Raw genomic sequence first — 19556 nt, 5'->3', positions numbered from 1 at the left:
ATCTAATAACATGACATAAGTGAAATAAACAGGTCATTTCTCATTCTCTCTCACACCTGAGCAGCACCGTGAGTCTCCACTGCTGAGCTGTTACACCGCGGTCGGGTGTGACTGACAGCGCCCATCCAGCCTTCCCTGCTCCTGCTTTCTCATTGGCTTTGGTTCCTCCACTGAGGCGCTGCCGGGAGATGAGCTCCAGGAAGTTGGTGAGCAGGTGTGCGTGTCTGTGGGCCAGCAGAGCCGGGTAATGCTCCAACAAGACGTCGAGGACCAGCATGGCGTCCGCCTGGATGCTCGCCTGGATGTGCGTCATGGCGCAGGTCAGGTGGGCGCTGAGCAGTGGGAAGAAAGGGCCCACGCGCTCGCTGGGCACACACTGCGCCACGAAACGCAGCAGGCGCAGCGCAGCAGAGCGCACGCTGCCATCTTTGTCCGTGAACGCGGCGGCCACCTCACTCAGGAGAGCGGAGAGGTGCTGCTCCACCAGTGCTGGGTGAGACGTCAGCAGCTCGCGGAGGCCACACAATGCCCCCTGCTTCACTGAGGCACTGTAATGGTGAAGCTGAGAGAGTAGTTCCTAATGGTATTTATGGATTAGAGTGACAAGAGACAAGGGAAGAGGCAATTGTTAAATGGAGCAAGGAAGGACAGGGAATGGTTTTAGCTACAGTAACAATTCTACAGAAACAGATTAGGCAGAGAAACAATGATGGGTATTTGATGGGTTACCTTAATACCAAGCTGGCGATGTGTGGTTGGACCAGACGCATCGCGCTTCAATTGCTCTGTGAGATGGATACCCTTTGATCGGAAACTGACATTGGTTGCATTGTCTGGGGTTGGTTTCTTCTTGCCCACCTTCAGTTTAACTTTTTGGAAATCATCCTGACGTTTCCTTTTCGTCATTTTCCCACGCGTCAAGCGTTAGACCCTATAATAAATATGGGACATTTTGGATTTTAGACGTGAATTACATGTACTGTTGGTGGTTGTACATGCATCAATAGTAAGCTAGTATACCATTAAACTCCGAAAATGTCAATCTTAAAGATGAAAACATCTGCTAACGTTGGGGTTTGTTTAAACACACATGAAACCAGAGCTTCAACATACGTAAGATACAGAACAGAAACCTGACTTCCTACTCATTATTTATATACAACTGATAACTGCCATTAGTGTAATTCGGTGTAAAATAGTAGTACACAGTATTGCAAAACTGGAGTACTTTATCGCGTTAGCCAGCTAGCTGATAGCAAGGGAATATTATGATTTAGCGCACTGCTTACGAACCACCTAAACCTGACCAAAACCTACGGATTTCATTCAACTGCAACAATTTCAACCCGAGAAAGAAACGTTTGGTACAATGGTTTCATTGTACCAAAAAAGACAACTTAACTGGATCTTGTCTTAAATCTTCATTCAATGCACGCACATTTGTTATTTAGCTCTCACGCGAGGTATCACGCAGTCCTGGTGGTTGGGCATCAACCACAGCCAAAACGCGGAAGCAACGTGGATTTTACGTGCCTACGTTTATGTCAAACACATCGTGATTGGCTCATGAATGAGCAGATACGTGAAACACGCTGCACATAGCCATATGGAGAAAGGTAGGAAAACATCGTTTTTCTCGTCCCTCAAATTTAATAATAGTTTGTTTTTTTATGTCGATCAAAATAATATTTACTGGTCAACAGACTTTCACATGTGTAAATGCTGGAAAGGGCGATCTTTAGCCCAATTCAAAGTAAAATGACATAGGTGTAAGTAGGTTAGCCAACAATAACGTTATCCTACGTTATCCTACGTGGTAATTAGCTTAATAAATTATTGTTCTCGTTGGTTATATGTTAACAATAACGTTATCCTACGTTATCCTACGTGGTAATTAGCTTAATAAATTATTGTTCTCGTTGGTTATATGTTATATCCAACTCTTGGCTCTAACAACATATTTAAAAGCTGTGTAACACACTGAAATGTAAACTCTCAAATTGTAGATACATGGGAAATTAATGGCTAAATGCAATGACTATTCAATATGTTTGCATTTGAAATTTGTCTCATGTAAAAAGACGTGCAAAATAGCCTACTGCAACATGCAAAATCTACTTTATAGCTATAAACAAAGTCCTTTAAGTGTCTCTGCTATAAATCAGTGGAATACTGATACTGGGGGGTGTTGATTTATTAATTGATTAATTTATTAATGTGATTGCTGAGCCTGTATCTTGTCATGGTTTTTCTTAAATTGGTAACTATTGTTAAGTATTTTGCTAATTGGTATTATCTGTTAAGGGTCAAATAATTTTGCCTTGTTTTTCTGTTGTTTCTGTCCAGTAGGTGAGTGTTGATCATTTGTTTGGTACCTATTCCCCCAAGAGGGGTGCCAGTGTCCTGATGCTGACCAGTGCCACCGGTTCCGCCACTTGCTTCCTGCTGGAGCCTTAGCACCAACTGGATGAGGGGACTCCTCTCTGTGTTGAATTCCCGGCTGTCTAAGGCTTTGAAGTGGTATGATATGGGGTCACTAATCCTCAAATGCTGCCAGAAGGCTCTCTTTTCAATTTTATTCAAAAGTATCTGTCAATGTAAAGCACACAGAAGGGTGGCATATATCTTATTATGCCATAAATGGCACCTGCTCCTCACAAGCATTCCAAAAATATATGATTTAGGCTACTTAATGTGATCTGTCTTGTTACACCCTAAAAACTACCACTATTCAAAAGTGTCCGTCAATGCAAACTTAATGTGATCTGTCTTCATGTTACAGGAGAGTGGTGTCAAACTACAAGACCGCCAGCATGTAAACAAGGCCTTGTTTGTCCTTGTTTGGCTACTCACCACTCTTCTACTTCCTGAAGAGGCTGAAGCATGCTGGCCTTGACATCTCAGTCCTTGCTTCCATTAACAGCTGTGTTATGGTCTACTGCAATGGGTGGATAAGGAGGGCAAATGGCAGGTATTTTACATCACTTTTACATTACTTTTACTGTCATATTTAGAAAATACTCAAAAAGGTAAAACTTTACTTTTTTGATATCAAAACTTACACCTGGCTTGACATAGTTGGATTGGCGTTAGTGAAACGAGTTGCGCAAGGATGACCAGACAACGCTATTCGCTTTATCACTTATCTTGGATGTCTTAATTCTGCTTTTGTGAAACCCCACTGCTGTTGTTGTCTGTTGTTGTTGTTGTTCTGTGGTGTGTGTTATTGTCGTGTGCGCTGGTAGTGACGTTGTTGTGTGTTGTTTTTGGTGGGCTGATGGTTGTTGTAGACTGTTTTTGAAAAAGAACACTAACTGTAGGCATATCAATGCTCTTGGATGGGGATTTTTGTTGTTGTTGTTGTTGTTGTGATCGTTGTTGTTGTTGTGTGATCGTTGTTGTTGTTGTGTGATCATTGTTGTGTGATCGTTGTTGTGTGGTGTGTGATCATTGTTGTTTTTGTTGTTGTGTGATAGTTGGATGATTGTTGTTGTTGTGTGATCGTTGTTGTTGTTGTTGTGTGATTGTTCTTGTGTGATGTTGTTGTGTGATTGTTGTTGTTGTTGTGTGATCGTGTTGTTGTTGTTGTGTGATTGTTGTTGTTATTGTGTGATCGTTGTTGTAGTGTGATTGTTGTTATTGTGTGATCGTTGTGGTAGTGTGATCGTTGTTATTGTGTGATCGTTGTTATTGTGTGATCATTGTTGTTGTGAGATTGTTGTTGTTGTGTGATCATTGTTGTTATTGTTGTTGTAGTGTGATCCTTGTTGTTGTGTGATCGTTGTTGTTGTTGTTGTGGTGTGATCATTGTTGTGTGAACATTGTTGTTGTTGTTGTTGTTGTTGTTGCGTGATCATTGTTGTGTGAAAGTTGTTGTTGATGTTGTTGTTGTGCGAACATTGTTGTTGTTGTGTGATGCTTGTTGTTGTTGTTGTGTGATTGTTGTTGTTGTGTGATTGTTGTTGTTGTTGTTGTCTGATTGTTGTTGTTGTTGTGTGATCATTGTTGTGTGATCGTTGTTGTTGTGTGATCGTTGTTGTTATTGTGTGATTGTTCTTGTGTGATGTTGTTGTGTGATTGTTGTTGTTGTTGTGTGATTGTTGTTGTTGTTGTATGATTGTTGTTGTTGTGTGATCGTGTTGTTATTGTGTGATCATTGTTCTAGTGTGATCGTTGTTATTGTGTGATCGTTGTTGTTGTGTGATTGTTGTTGTGTGATCATTGTTGTTGTTGTGTGATCGTTGTGTGATTGTTGTTGTTGTGTGATCATTGTTGTTATTGTTGTTGTAGTGTGATCCTTGTTGTTGTGTGATCCTTGTTGTTGTTGTTGTTGTGTGATCGTTGTTGTTGTTGTTGTGTGATTGTTCTTGTGTGATGTTGTTGTGTGATTGTTGTTGTTGTTGTTGTGTGATCGTGTTGTTGTTGTGTGATTGTTGTTGTTATTGTGTGATCGTTGTTGTAGTGTGATTGTTGTTATTGTGTGATCGTTGTGGTAGTGTGATCGTTGTTATTGTGTGATCGTTGTTATTCTGTGATCGTTGTTGTTGTGAGATTGTTGTTGTTGTTATTGTGTGATCGTTGTTGTAGTGTGATTGTTGTTATTGTGTGATCGTTGTGGTAGTGTGATCGTTGTTATTGTGTGATCGTTGTTATTCTGTGATCGTTGTTGTTGTGAGATTGTTGTTGTTGTGTGATCATTGTTTTTATTGTTGTTGTAGTGTGATCATTGTTGTTGTGTGATCGTTGTTGTTGTTGTTGTGTGATCGTTGTTGTTGTTGTTGTGGTGTGATCATTGTTGTGTGAACATTGTTGTTGTTGTTGTTGTTGTTGTTGTTGCGTGATCATTGTTGTGTGAAAGTTGTTGTTGATGTTGTTGTTGTGCGAACATTGTTGTTGTTGTGTGATGATTGTTGTTGTTGTTGTGTGATCGTTGTTGTTGTGTGATTGTTGTTGTTGTGTGATGTGTGATCATTGTTGTTGTTGTTGTTGCTTGATTGTTGTTGTTGTTGTGTGATCATTGTTGTGTGATCGTTGTTGTTGTGTGATCGTTGTTGTTATTTTGTGATTGTTCTTGTGTGATGTTGATGTGTGATTGTTGTTGTTGTTGTTGTATGATTGTTGTTGTTGTGTGATCGTGTTGTTGTTGTTGTGTGATTGTTGTTGTTATTGTGTGATCATTGTTCTAGTGTGATCGTTGTTATTGTGTGATCGTTGTTGTTGTGTGATTGTTGTTGTGTGATCATTGTTGTTGTTGTGTGATCGTTGTGTGATTGTTGTTGTTGTGTGATCATGGTTGTTGTGTGATCCTTGTTGTTGTGTGATCGTTGTTGTTCTGTGATCGTTGTTGTTGTGAGATTGTTGTTGTTGTGTGATCATTGTTGTTATTGTTGTTGTAGTGTGATCCTTGTTGTTGTGTGATCGTTGTTGTTGTTGTTGTTGTGTGATCATTGTTGTGTGAACGTTGTTGTTGTTGTTGTGGTTGTGTGATCATTGTTGTGTGAATGTTGTTGTTGTTGTTGTTGTTGTGTGAACATAGTTGTTGTTGTTGTGTGATAGTTGTTGTTGTTGTGTGATTGTTGTTGTTGTGTGATGTGTGAACATTGTTGTTGTTGTTGTGTGATTGTTGTTGTTGTTGTGTGATCATTGTTGTGTGATCGTTGTTGTTGTGTGATCGTTGTTGTTGTTGTGTGATCATTGTTGTGTGATCGTTGTTGTTGTTGTGTGATTGTTGTTGTTGTGTGATCCTTGTTGTTGTGTGATCGTTGTTGTTGTTGTTGTGTGATCGTTGCTGTAGTAGTGCTTCAGTGATGGTCTTTTCACGTTCTGTGTGTTTTGTTTCCCTCTGTTTGCAGGCAGTGTGCTGTGAGGACTGCTGCCCTGATTCATACGGAAGAACCAAGCCCGCAAGTAAGTTTACTCACTTATTAGCGAGGTTAACAAGCTATGTTGCGCTCAAAGCCAGGATATGCTGTGACACGAAAACGGTCGCGTCCTCCTGGCAGATGGTGTAATCAAGCACACAGAAGGGTGGAATATAGCTTATTGTACCTTAAATGACAAGTACTCATCACAAGCATTCCGAAAATATATGATTTAGATTACTTAATGTGATCTGTCTTCGAGTTACACCCTAAAAACTACCAACACTGTCAAAAGTGTCCGTCAATGCAAACGGTGGCATCCTCCTGGCAGATGGTGTTATCAAGCACACAGAAGGGTGGAATATAGCTAATTGTACCTTAAATGACAAGTAATCATCACAAGCATTCCAAAAATATATGATTTAGATTACTTAATGTGATCTGTCTTCGAGTTACACCCTAAAAACTACCAACACTGTCAAAAGTGTCCGTCAATGCAAACGGTGGCATCCTCCTGGCAGATGGTGTTATCAAGCACACAGAAGGGTGGAATATAGCTTATTGTACCTTAAATGACAAGTACTCATCACAAGCATTCCAAAAATATATGATTTAGGCTACTTAATGTGATCAGTCTTCGAGTTACACCCTAAAAACTACCAACACTGTCAAAAGTGTCCGTCAATGCAAACGGTGGCATCCTCCTGGCAGATGGTGTTATCAAGCACACAGAAGGGTGGAATATAGCTTATTGTACCTTAAATGACAAGTACTCATCACAAGCATTCCAAAAATATATGATTTAGGCTACTTAATGTGATCTGTCTTCGAGTTACACCCTAAAAACTACCAACACTGTCAAAAGTGTCCGTCAATGCAAACGGTGGCATCCTCCTGGCAGATGGTGTTATCAAGCACACAGAAGGGTGGAATATAGCTTATTGTACCTTAAATGACAAGTACTCATCACAAGCATTCCAAAAATATAGGATTTAGATTACTTAATGTGATCTGTCTTCGAGTTACACCCTAAAAACTACCCGTGTTCAAAAGTATCCGTCAATGCAAACGGTCACGGCCCACTGGCAGATGGTGTTAATAAGCACACAGAAGGGTGGAATATAGCTTATTATAGCTTAAATCACATCTACATTCTACAGGCATTCCAAGAATATATGATTTAGGCTACTTACATTTATCTGTCCCCATGTTACACCCTAAAAGCTACCCGTGTTCAAAAGCATCCGTCGATGCAAATGGTCACGGCCCACTGGCAGATGGTGTTAACAAGCACACAGAAGGGTGGAATATAACTTATTATAGCTGCACAAATAGATGCACGTCAAGTGGTATGTATAACTGAAAGTTTTTTCTGTGTCAATCCTTTCTTGAAGTTCAAACATGGAACCTTAACATTTGTTTTTAATGACACTACTCTGTACTGTCTTACAGATGCTTTGGGGAGTGAGACCGCCGGTATACCCACCTACAGTATATTGATCCTGACATCAGTGCCAAATATTTCTTGATGGCAATTGGTCGAAAAAAGCACGGTATGACCGGCATTCTATGTTTTCATTTTCCTTTTTTAAAGATGGAAATGATGCAGACTACTGTGTCTGATTACACTTTAACCCCTTTCTACCTCAACACTAATTCAGGGTGTATCATGGCCCAAATATGCTGAGGAATGCAGGCTGCCTTGGTGGGCTTAGGAGTTGCCTTTCACTTCAGTCAGTGACGGTACGTTAATATTGAATAACTCTTACTGGTACAGCTGCATGCACACAACTGTTACATCATGATTTGGCTTGTCATAAGAGAATGATCAAATACGATAATGATTGCATAGCCTAAGTTGGCCATGCCTGTCCTGCTATTAGCCTATGCAAATCTCTGCTTATTTTATTTGGACAATTGAATTCATGTTGGACAAACAACTCATTATTCATAGGTTCAGTAAATGTATGTAATATTCTGTCTGGTGAGTGTAACTTTGTTTCTGACTCTTTTGTGATTTTGATACATTTTCATGCTTTGTTTGCCATTTTTAAAGGAAAAGGTCCAGGACGTAAGGCTTTTACAGCTGAAAAGCTGAGACAGCTTGTGCAGTCCTACAATGCACATGTCAATGATCAGCTGTTTGTTGAGGCAGCGGCAGCAGATGCAGCACCAACACCACCAGCAGCAGCAGCGGCAGGAGCAGCACCACCAGCACCACCAGCACTATAAATGCCAGCAGCGGCAGATTATAAAGAAGGATAACAATGAATACATGAAATTAGAGTGGGAAGTTGTGCTTTTATGTTTCATGTTTATGGTTTTATATATATATGCACCTTACTTGAGCGTCTCTACAAATTCATTATACTGCAATGCAATTACAATAAAGGCATTAATTTGTCACTTCAGTTTGTATTACTACATTCATTTAGCCTGGGTGCCAGTTCGGTCTGGAATTGCTCCATTGTGGCACAAATATGCTCGAACCAGAGCTGTTCGGACCAATGTGTGTGTATGTTTGTAAAAGACATAGATTCATCTGAATGCTGTAGACTGTCTTAGTAAACATACTGTACATGTGGTAAGTTCATGATTTGCATAGACAGGCAGGCCTTGATTGCACCTTAGGGTTACGTGAGTTATGTTCATATAGACTGCACTCTGGCTATGGTCAGACAGTTTTGCATGCGCACAAGTTGATGACTCGGACCAACCACCTCAGAATACCCATTTTCTGCTTGTTTCTCATGTTTACATGTGTTGTGATAAATAAACATGATTTGCAGGTCAGTTTTGACCTACAGTATGTGACAGCCTTGAAAAGTACCATCCAGACAGCTATTCGGTTTAGTTTTCAGACAGTTTTGTATGCACACAAGTTGATGAACCATTAAAATAAATATTTGGATGTGTGTTGTGCGAAATTTCAATGATTTCACTGAAACCCAATTTCACTGATCGTACATGCAATGGGGGTTTTGATCCACAAGACAGCTTTAGAAATTGACGCTAGAGAGCATATTTTTCACATAAATCGATACACAAAAGTTCTTAAATCATACCCAAATCATTAAAACATCCATATTTTGACTGTTTATGATACACAGAGGTGTGCTGTACTGAAATAAACCTCATTTCTGATCATACGTGCTGTGGGAATTTTGATCCACAAGACAGCTTTAGACATTGACGTTAGAGAGCGTATATTTGTCACATAAGTTGATACACAAAAGTTCTTAAATCATACCCAAACCATTAAAACATCCATACTTTGATTGATTATGATACACAGAGGTGTGCTGTACTGAAATAAACCCAATTTCACTGATCTTACCTGCTGTAGGAATTTTGATCCACAAGACATCTTCAGAAACTGATGCTCAGAGAGCATATTTTTCACATAAGTCAATACACAAAAGTTCTTAAATCATAACCAAACCATTAAAACATCCATATTTTGATTGATTATGATACACAGAGGTGTGCTGTACTGAAATAAACCCAATTTCACTGATCTTACCTGCTGTAGGAATTTTGATCCACAAGACATCTTCAGAAACTGATGCTCAGAGAGCATATTTTTCACATAAGTCGATACACAAAAGTTCTTAAATCATACCCAAACCATTAATACATCCATATTTTGATTGATTATGATACACAGAGGTGTGCTGTACTGAAAAAAAAACAATTTCACTGATCTTATATGCTGTGGGAATTGTGATCCACAAGACAGCTTTAGAAATTGACGTTAGAGAGCATATTTTTCACATAAGTTGATACACAAAAGTTCTTAATTCATACCCAAACCATCAAAACATCCTTATTTTGACTGATTATGACACACAGAGGTATGCTGTGCTGAAATAAACCCAATTTCACTGACCTTACCCGCCTTGGCAAGTTCGATGGTCAGGACATACTCAGAAACTACAATTCAGACACCCATATTGGCCAGATAGGCCTAAGTAGGTGTCACACTCATTGTTTCATGAAATGTTGACATGTGGCACATATTTTGATTCAGGGAGTGATAGCCAACTTGCTTGTCAAATTTGAGACCTCCAGCTGCTTGTGTGTTGACAGGAGGCGGAGCCAAAGATTGGAAAATCTAGATTTCTAGGGGGCGCTATAGAGTCTGTGAATATGTGAGGTGTGGTTTTGCTTCGCTCATATATTTTATGTCATACATAGATGTCACAGGCCAAATTTAGTCTGTCTATGAGGTATGCAAGTTAGAAATTCTAACCCTAGGTATAGATGGTCATAATTTGCATAGGTCAGACAGGCCTTGATAGGATTACACCACTTAATTCAACAATGTGCCAGCATGTGGCACATATTTTGATACAGGGGATGATAACAAACTAGTTTGTCAAATTTGAGACTTCCAGCTGCTTGTGTGTTGACAGGAGGCGGAGCCAAAGATTGAAAAATCTAGATTTCTAGGGGGCGCTATAGAGTCTGTGAATATGTGAGATGTGGTTTTACTTCGCTCATATATTTTATGTCATACATAGATGTCACATACCAAATTTAGTCTGTCTATGAGGTATGCAAGTTAGAAATTCTAACCCTAGGTATAGATGGTCATAATTTGCATAGGTCAGACAGGCCTTGATAGGATTAGACCACTTAATTCAAGGATGTGCCAGCATGTTGCACATATTTTGATACAGGGGATGATAACAAACTAGTTTGTCAAATTTGAGACTTCCAGCTGCTTGTGTGTTGACAGGAGGCGGAGCCAAATATAGGAAATATTGGATTTCTAGGGGGCGCTATAGAGTCTGTGAATATGTGATGTGTGATTTTACTACACACTCATATTTTGTGTCATATACGGATGTCACATGCCAAATTTAATCAGTATGGGGGTATATAAGTTACAAATGCTAATCCTATGTTTAGATGTCCTTGATTTGCATAGTTATACAGGCCTTGATAAGGTTATACCAGTTATTATATATATGGTATATTTATATATATATACCAGAACTAAAACCAACATGTGGCATACATATTCATAAGGGGGTGAAAACAAAATAGTTTGTGACATTTGAGACTTTAGCTGCTTTTGTGTTGCCAGGAGGCAGGACAAAATAAGTCTAGAATGAAAGTCATATTGATGTAATTTTTTTTGACATCAAACATTATGTCAAAATTATATCATGAAAGTCATATTGACATCTTTTTTTTTTATCAATATGACATCAAAAATGATGCCAAAATGATGCCAAAAACTTAAAAACAACACAAATTGGTAACAAGTATTTTTATTTCTGTAGACAATAACAAAATATCACAATACACAATTGAGCCTTCTGTGAAGGATTCAAGAAATTGTCACATACAGAGAACTGGCATTATAGCGGCACAACTTTCCTGTGCAGAGGTGTATAGGATAAAGAAAGTATTTAGAAATAATCAAACAATAAGGAAGGGTCATTCTGTGTCAAATCAGACAAAATCCAGGAAAATGGTTGCTGTGCTTCAGATTTTTAAACTCAAGGTTTGTCTACCTTTAAATCAAATATTTGTACTAAATTTTATAATTTCATACAGTAGGCCTACATTTTTTTCACAATTGATTTTGTATCCGTTTTACTCTCAGAAATTCCTTATTGTGGAGGCCATCTTTGGGCATGATAATTTCATGTATAAAGTGCCAATGATGTACCATGTTTCATTCGTTGATAAATACACTTACTTGGTTCCATTGTATATCCATGTCTTTTCATTCTTGACCCTGAGGTAAAACAATGATTTTGACTGTATCTACGGTACAACATTGGCACCTTGTACACTAAATGCCCATACTCTTAGCTGTGTTCACATACCTGTTCACATAAGTGCCTACTAGCTATTCTACATACCATTTTAATCCTATGAAAATTACCAAAAAACACACCCTTCCCTTGCTTAACCTTTAAAATCTTCAAGCCCATTACATATTGAAAACATTGGCATTAATAACACATAATATGTAAATATGCACAAACTGACATTCATACCCTTAATGTTACTGATTTATGCACTTTTCCCAAATATAGGACCTTGCCGAAAACGAGCCTGCCGTAATAATATGAAGATATAGGATTTGAACAGAAATATTTCACGGGCCTTGGTTTTGGGAACCATTCTACTGTATATATAGACATTATTTTAGCAAAACCTGAGATACTGATTTGACACAGAATAATCCAGGGGGTACAAAGTGCAGTGTGTGTACTGTAAGTGCAGTATGGCAAGTCTATGTAATGTAGTTTAAAGAGTTATGTGTGTTCGGGATGCGGATGGCTTGAGGAAACAAACTTCTCCTCAGTCTGTTTTAGCCATGTGGAAACAGAGATGTACGCTTGGCCTCAGTGGTTTAAACAGTCCATGGTCAGGGTGTGAAATGTCTCTTGAAATATTCTGGGCCCTTGTTGCACTCTTCGGGTATAGATGTCCTGCAGGGTAGGGAGAGGTGCTCTGATGGTAGCTTTGACAGTAAATGTCAAGTGTCTGTAAAAGAGAAAGAAAGCATATATTACAATTTACCCGGTCCATGAATATAATTAATGCAAACTACTCCGCTCGTACATATGACAAACAAATTAGAGCATGCTCAATAACATACCCCATAGCCCTCACCATGGAACAAAAAAAAACATTCAAAATACAAAAACACTTACACCATGTTGAGGGCAGCAGCTATGGCTACCAGACATCATCAAGTAGTGCCTAATTCGCCAGGCATATGCTATGTGACACATTCAAAGTAAAAAATAAAACAAAGAACACATTTTAAGTAGCCTAACTCATATGTTTTTGGAATGCCTGTAGAGTGTAGATGTGATTTAAGCTATAATAAGTTATATTCCACCCTTCTGTGTGCTTGTTAACACCATCTGCCAGTGGGCCGTGACCGTTTGCATCGACGGATGCTTTTGAACACGGGTAGTTTTTAGGGTGTAACATGGGGACAGATCAGTTTAAGTAGCCTAAATCATATATTTTTGGAATGCCTGTAGAATGTAGATGTGATTTAAGCTATAATAAGCTATATTCCACCCTTCTGTGTGCTTGTTAACACCATCTGCCAGTGGGCCGTGACCGTTTGCATTGACGGATACTTTTGAACACGGGTAGTTTTTAGGGTGTAACATGGGGACAGATCAATTTAAGTAGCCTAAATCATATATTTTTGGAATGCCTGTAGAATGTAGATGTGATTTAAGCTACAATAAGCTATATTCCACCCTTCTGTGTGCTTGTTAACACCATCTGCCAGTGGGCCTTGACCGTTTGCATTGATGGATACTTTTGAACACGGGTAGTTTTTAGGGTGTAACTCGAAGACAGATCACATTAAGTAGCCTAAATCATATATTTTTGGAATGCTTGTGATGAGTACTTGTCATTTAAGGTACAATAAGCTATATTCCACCCTTCTGTGTGCTTGATAACACCATCTGCCAGGAGGATGCCACCGTTTGCATTGACGGACACTTTTGACAGTGTTGGTAGTTTTTAGGGTGTAACTCGAAGACAGATCACATTAAGTAGCCTAAATCATATATTTTTGGAATGCTTGTGATGAGTACTTGTCATTTAAGGTACAATAAGCTATATTCCACCCTTCTGTGTGCTTGATAACACCATCTGCCAGGAGGACACGACCGTTTGCATTGACGGACACTTTTGACAGTGTTGGTAGTTTTTAGGGTGTAACTCGAAGACAGATCACATTAAGTAGCCTAAATCATATATTTTTGGAATGCTTGTGATGAGTACTTGTCATTTAAGGTACAATAAGCTATATTCCACCCTTCTGTGTGCTTGATAACACCATCTGCCAGGAGGACACGACCGTTTGCATTGACGGACTCTTTTGACAGTGTTGGTAGTTTTTAGGGTGTAACTCGAAGACAGATCACATTAAGTAGCCTAAATCATATATTTTTGGAATGCTTGTGATGAGTACTTGTCATTTAAGGTACAATAAGCTATATTCCACCCTTCTGTGTGCTTGATAACACCATCTGCCAGGAGGACACGACCGTTTGCATTGACGGACTCTTTTGACAGTGTTGGTAGTTTTTAGGGTGTAACTCGAAGACAGATCACATTAAGTAGCCTAAATCATATATTTTTGGAATGCTTGTGATGAGTACTTGTCATTTAAGGTACAATAAGCTATATTCCACCCTTCTGTGTGCTTGATAACACCATCTGCCAGGAGGACACGACCGTTTGCATTGACGGACTCTTTTGACAGTGTTGGTAGTTTTTAGGGTGTAACTCGAAGACAGATCACATTAAGTAGCCTAAATCATATATTTTTGGAATGCTTGTGGTGAGTACTTGTCATTTAAGGTACAATAAGCTATATTCCACCCTTCTGTGTGCTTGATAACACCATCTGCCAGGAGGACGCGACCGTTTGCATTTACGGACTCTTTTGACAGTGTTGGTAGTTTTTAGGGTGTAACTCGAAGACAGATCACATTAAGTAGCCTAAATCATATATTTTTGGAATGCTTGTGATGAGTACTTGTCATTTAAGGTACAATAAGCTATATTCCACCCTTCTGTGTGCTTGATAACACCATCTGCCAGAAGGACACGACCGTTTGCATTGACAGACTCTTTTGACAGTGTTGGTAGTTTTTAGGGTGTAAAACTCGTGTCTTCGTGTCACAGCATATCCTGGCTTTGAGCGCAACATAGCTTGTTAACCTCGCTAATAAGTGAGTAAACTTACTTGCGGGCTTGGTTCTTCCGTATGAATCAGGGCAGCAGTCCTCACAGCACACTGCCTGCAAACAGAGGGAAACAAAACACACAGAACGTGAAAAGACCATCACTGAAGCACTACTACAGCAACGATCACACAACAACAACAACAACGATCACACAACAACAAGGATCACACAACAACAACAATCACACAACAACAACAACGATCACACAACAATGATCACACAACAACAACAACGTTCACACAACAATGATCACACAACAACAACAACAACAAGGATCACACAACAACAAGGATCACACTACAACAACAATAACAACAATGATCACACAACAACAACAATCACACAACGATCACACAACAACAACAATGATCACACAACAACAATCACACAACAACAACGATCACACAATAACAACGATCACACTAGAACAATGATCACACAATAACAACACGATCACACAACAACAACAACACGATCACACAACAACAACAATCATACAACAACAACAACAATCACACAACAACATCACACAAGAACAATCACACAATAACAACAACGATCACACAACAACAACGATCACACAACAATGATCACACAACAACAACAACAATCAGACAACAACAACAACAACAATCACACAACAACAACAATCACACAACAACAACAACAAGCATCACACAACAACAACAATGTTCGCACAACAACAACATCAACAACAACTTTCACACAACAATGATCACGCAACAACAACAACAACAACAACAACAATGTTCACACAACAATGATCACACCACAACAACAACAACAACGATCACACAACAACAAGGATCACACTACAACAACAATAACAACAATGATCACACAACAACAACAATCTCACAACAACAACGATCACAGAATAACAACGATCACACAATAACAACGATCACACTACCACAACGATCACACAATAACAACAATCACACTACAACAACGATCACACAATAACAACAACAATCACACAACAACAACAACACGATCACACTACAACAACGATCACACAATAACAACAACAATCACACAACAACAACAACACGATCACACAACAACAACAACAATCACACAACAACATCACACAAGAACAATCACACAACAACAACAACAACGATCACACAACAACAACAACAACAATCATCCAACTATCACACAACAACAAAAACAACAATGATCACACACCACACAACAACGATCACACAACAATGATCACACAACAACAACAACGATCACACAACAACAACAACGATCACAACAACAACAACAACAACAAAAATCCCCATCCAAGAGCATTGATATGCCTACAGTTAGTGTTCTTTTTCAAAAACAGTCTACAACAACCATCAGCCCACCAAAAACAACACACAACAACGTCACTACCAGCGCACACGACAATAACACACACCACAGAACAACAACAACAACAGACAACAACAGCAGTGGGGTTTCACAAAAGCAGAATTAAGACATCCAAGATAAGTGATAAAGCGAATAGCGTTGTCTGGTCATCCTTGCGCAACTCGTTTCACTAACGCCAATCCAACTATGTCAAGCCAGGTGTAAGTTTTGATATCAAAAAAGTAAAGTTTTACCTTTTTGAGTATTTTCTAAATATGACAGTAAAAGTAATGTAAAAGTGATGTAAAATACCTGCCATTTGCCCTCCTTATCCACCCATTGCAGTAGACCATAACACAGCTGTTAATGGAAGCAAGGACTGAGATGTCAAGGCCAGCATGCTTCAGCCTCTTCAGGAAGTAGAAGAGTGGTGAGTAGCCAAACAAGGACAAACAAGGCCTTGTTTACATGCTGGCGGTCTTGTAGTTTGACACCACTCTCCTGTAACATGAAGACAGATCACATTAAGTTTGCATTGACGGACACTTTTGAGTAGTGGTAGTTTTTAGGGTGTAACAAGACAGATCACATTAAGTAGCCTAAATCATATATTTTTGGAATGCTTGTGAGGAGCAGGTGCCATTTATGGCATAATAAGATATATGCCACCCTTCTGTGTGCTTTACATTGACAGATACTTTTGAATAAAATTGAAAAGAGAGCCTTCTGGCAGCATTTGAGGATTAGTGACCCCATATCATACCACTTCAAAGCCTTAGACAGCCGGGAATTCAACACAGAGAGGAGTCCCCTCATCCAGTTGGTGCTAAGGCTCCAGCAGGAAGCAAGTGGCGGAACCGGTGGCACTGGTCAGCATCAGGACACTGGCACCCCTCTTGGGGGAATAGGTACCAAACAAATGATCAACACTCACCTACTGGACAGAAACAACAGAAAAACAAGGCAAAATTATTTGACCCTTAACAGATAATACCAATTAGCAAAATACTTAACAATAGTTACCAATTTAAGAAAAACCATGACAAGATACAGGCTCAGCAATCACATTAATAAATTAATCAATTAATAAATCAACACCCCCCAGTATCAGTATTCCACTGATTTATAGCAGAGACACTTAAAGGACTTTGTTTATAGCTATAAAGTAGATTTTGCATGTTGCAGTAGGCTATTTTGCACGTCTTTTTACATGAGACAAATTTCAAATGCAAACATATTGAATAGTCATTGCATTTAGCCATTAATTTCCCATGTATCTACAATTTGAGAGTTTACATTTCAGTGTGTTACACAGCTTTTAAATATGTTGTTAGAGCCAAGAGTTGGATATAACATATAACCAACGAGAACAATAATTTATTAAGCTAATTACCACGTAGGATAACGTAGGATAACGTTATTGTTAACATATAACCAACGAGAACAATAATTTATTAAGCTAATTACCACGTAGGATAACGTAGGATAACGTTATTGTTGGCTAACCTACTTACACCTATGTCATTTTACTTTGAATTGGGCTAAAGATCGCCCTTTCCAGCATTTACACATGTGAAAGTCTGTTGACCAGTAAATATTATTTTGATCGACATAAAAAAACAAACTATTATTAAATTTGAGGGACGAGAAAAACGATGTTTTCCTACCTTTCTCCATATGGCTATGTGCAGCGTGTTTCACGTATCTGCTCATTCATGAGCCAATCACGATGTGTTTGACATAAACGTAGGCACGTAAAATCCACGTTGCTTCCGCGTTTTGGCTGTGGTTGATGCCCAACCACCAGGACTGCGTGATACCCATAGACTGGTGATACCTCCTCACGCGTTGTTTCCCTATGGTTGTTTCTCAACTGGGGTCCTGAAACACATAGCTGTTCAATTGTCTGCCTGCTTGAACTCGTGCAGCAGCAAATTTGAGAGCAGAGATGTCAGATGTGTCTGTTCATGATTGATTTGGTGTCCATGTTTGTGTTCCTATTGTGATTCGGATTCACGCAAAAACATGTTTTATTAAATATCGATAGGCATACATTAACACTTCATTTCCCCTGGTGGTGCAATGACTGTATTTACTATCTACCGCTCTGGGTGCAGGAGTAGGGGCATCATAGCCTAACATCTGAACAGTCTCAGAATGAAAATTGTGAGCAGCTGCTAAAGGACATTTTTAAAGCTCTGCCTCAAAATCAAATCTGCCTCTGCCTACAAATCCAAGAGGAAGTTACTTCCTGAAAGATTTGTGTGTGGGGTAGATTGTGGTGTTTTGGGAAAACGTGATATGAAACTCAAAACTGAAGGCTGAGAATTAGTTTACAGTTTTGGAGATATTTCAGAAATTGTATGATGTGTAAAGATTTAATCAGGACATTGGTAGAGCACACATTTGCAACTATTTAATTTGCTTAAGAAACTACTTTGCTGTAGCAATTGGATGTGTGAATGAGCACTCATATCAAGTTTAACACACATCTTCCAAAGATTAGATAAATCACCTACATTCTACTAAATCAAAATGTTGAAGTTTTTTTTTTTCTTCTTTTTTTGGAAAATGAATATGCTTAGTCTGTAAAAGTAGACTAAAATGGGCTACATGTCTCAGGCTTGAGGGTTGTATTGTATATTGAATTAAATTAGATGGATTTAATTGGAAATGGAGAATACAAAAAGGCTAAGGCCGATCATAATGCAGCCTATGTTGAATAAAGGACCTTGAATTACATAATAGATGCATTAGGCCTAATTCATGTTGTTTTATATTGTTATCAAGAAATGACAGTGGGTCAGAGTGAGAGACCAGAGGTGAGGTTTGTGAGGTTTTGGATTGGCAGCACAGGATGTGGTGGAGTGTATCTATGCTGCAGGAAATGGTAAAAAAAAAAAAAAGAGTGTGTGTATCAAGGTTCAACAGAAGACGTCTACGTTTTAAACATAGGTATAATAGAGTAATGATTCAAAAGGCTCTCAGACTGCCTATTTGTGTATGTCTTACTGAAATTAGATTAATGAAATAAGTGAATGAAAAAAGTAATTCTGTTCATCATTGAAATTCTTCTCTGTAACTATAAAGTACTTCTTTGGGAGAATATTCTGGACGATAGTCACCACACAATGAAAATATGAATCAAATAAAATACGAGGTCTTTATAATAATTACAATCCTGACCTAGTTCATGATAAACATTAGAAATACCACCATGATGGAAACTAGAGCTAACAGTCTATGTCATGTTTCCTTTATTGATCAACTGCTGGATCTGGCCTGGTTCCAAAAACGTATTTTCTTCCTGTGGAGCCAATTATGAGTATCTGTTGTAGTATGTTTGTAGCATGTTGTCCTGCTCGGAGGTCCATGCAAGGTGCACCACACCTCATCATCACCCTGGGGGATGGCAATGATTCATCTCAAGAATTTCCTGGCATATATGGCTCCATTCTTCCTCTCTTCAAAAACTTGAAGCATTATGCATCATGAAAGAAAAAAAACAGCTTAATACCATGCTTTCACCTCAAACTTTGAAAACATCTCCAGGATTTATCGTATGGGAGCC

The 19556-nt window shown here is 38.9% G+C and overlaps 1 protein-coding gene and 2 long non-coding RNA genes across 7 annotated transcripts in view; 1 reads left to right on the top strand and 2 right to left on the bottom strand.

Annotated features, from left to right (window-relative positions):
• Positions 1 to 17899, bottom strand: part of tex10 (testis expressed 10) — a 35706-nt gene extending 17807 nt beyond the window's left edge. Inside the window, exons 1-4 of one of the 3 annotated variants that reach the window (XM_062539562.1) lie at positions 17848 to 17899; positions 1403 to 1461; positions 730 to 931; positions 57 to 577 (exon numbers count right to left, since the gene is read on the bottom strand). In XM_062539562.1, coding sequence (XP_062395546.1) covers positions 57 to 577; positions 730 to 906 — 698 coding nt within the window. In that variant the 5' untranslated portion in view covers positions 907 to 931; positions 1403 to 1461; positions 17848 to 17899. Of the gene's footprint in view, positions 1 to 56; positions 578 to 729; positions 934 to 1402; positions 1462 to 17847 lie in introns of those variants that run through there. The other 2 variants (XM_062539563.1, XM_062539564.1) reach the window with 2 other exon arrangements.
• Positions 1470 to 8272, top strand: LOC134083297 (uncharacterized). 2 transcript variants are annotated; one of them, XR_009939724.1, is made up of 7 exons: positions 1470 to 1616; positions 2350 to 2520; positions 2783 to 2971; positions 5853 to 5907; positions 7314 to 7414; positions 7523 to 7604; positions 7918 to 8272. It is a non-coding gene; the product is annotated as an uncharacterized LOC134083297 (long non-coding RNA). The 2 variants fall into 2 exon arrangements; XR_009939725.1 differs by having other exon boundaries at positions 1573 to 1616; positions 2347 to 2520.
• On the bottom strand, positions 11131 to 17715 carry LOC134082191 (uncharacterized). Of its 2 annotated transcripts, none has more exons than XR_009939596.1 (5): positions 17653 to 17715; positions 16749 to 16919; positions 16298 to 16486; positions 14614 to 14668; positions 11131 to 12371 (listed from the first exon to the last, which is right to left on the bottom strand). It is a non-coding gene; the product is annotated as an uncharacterized LOC134082191 (long non-coding RNA). The 2 variants fall into 2 exon arrangements; XR_009939597.1 differs by having other exon boundaries at positions 16749 to 16922; positions 17653 to 17696.
• Positions 17900 to 19556: the final 1657 nt, after the last annotated feature.

The sequence above is a fragment of the Sardina pilchardus genome, chromosome 6, assembly GCF_963854185.1.
Source record: "Sardina pilchardus chromosome 6, fSarPil1.1, whole genome shotgun sequence".
Taxonomy (NCBI): Eukaryota; Metazoa; Chordata; class Actinopteri; order Clupeiformes; family Clupeidae; genus Sardina; species Sardina pilchardus.
The sequence above is the reverse complement of the archived record's forward strand: the minus strand, read 5'-3'. Positions and strand labels throughout refer to the sequence as shown.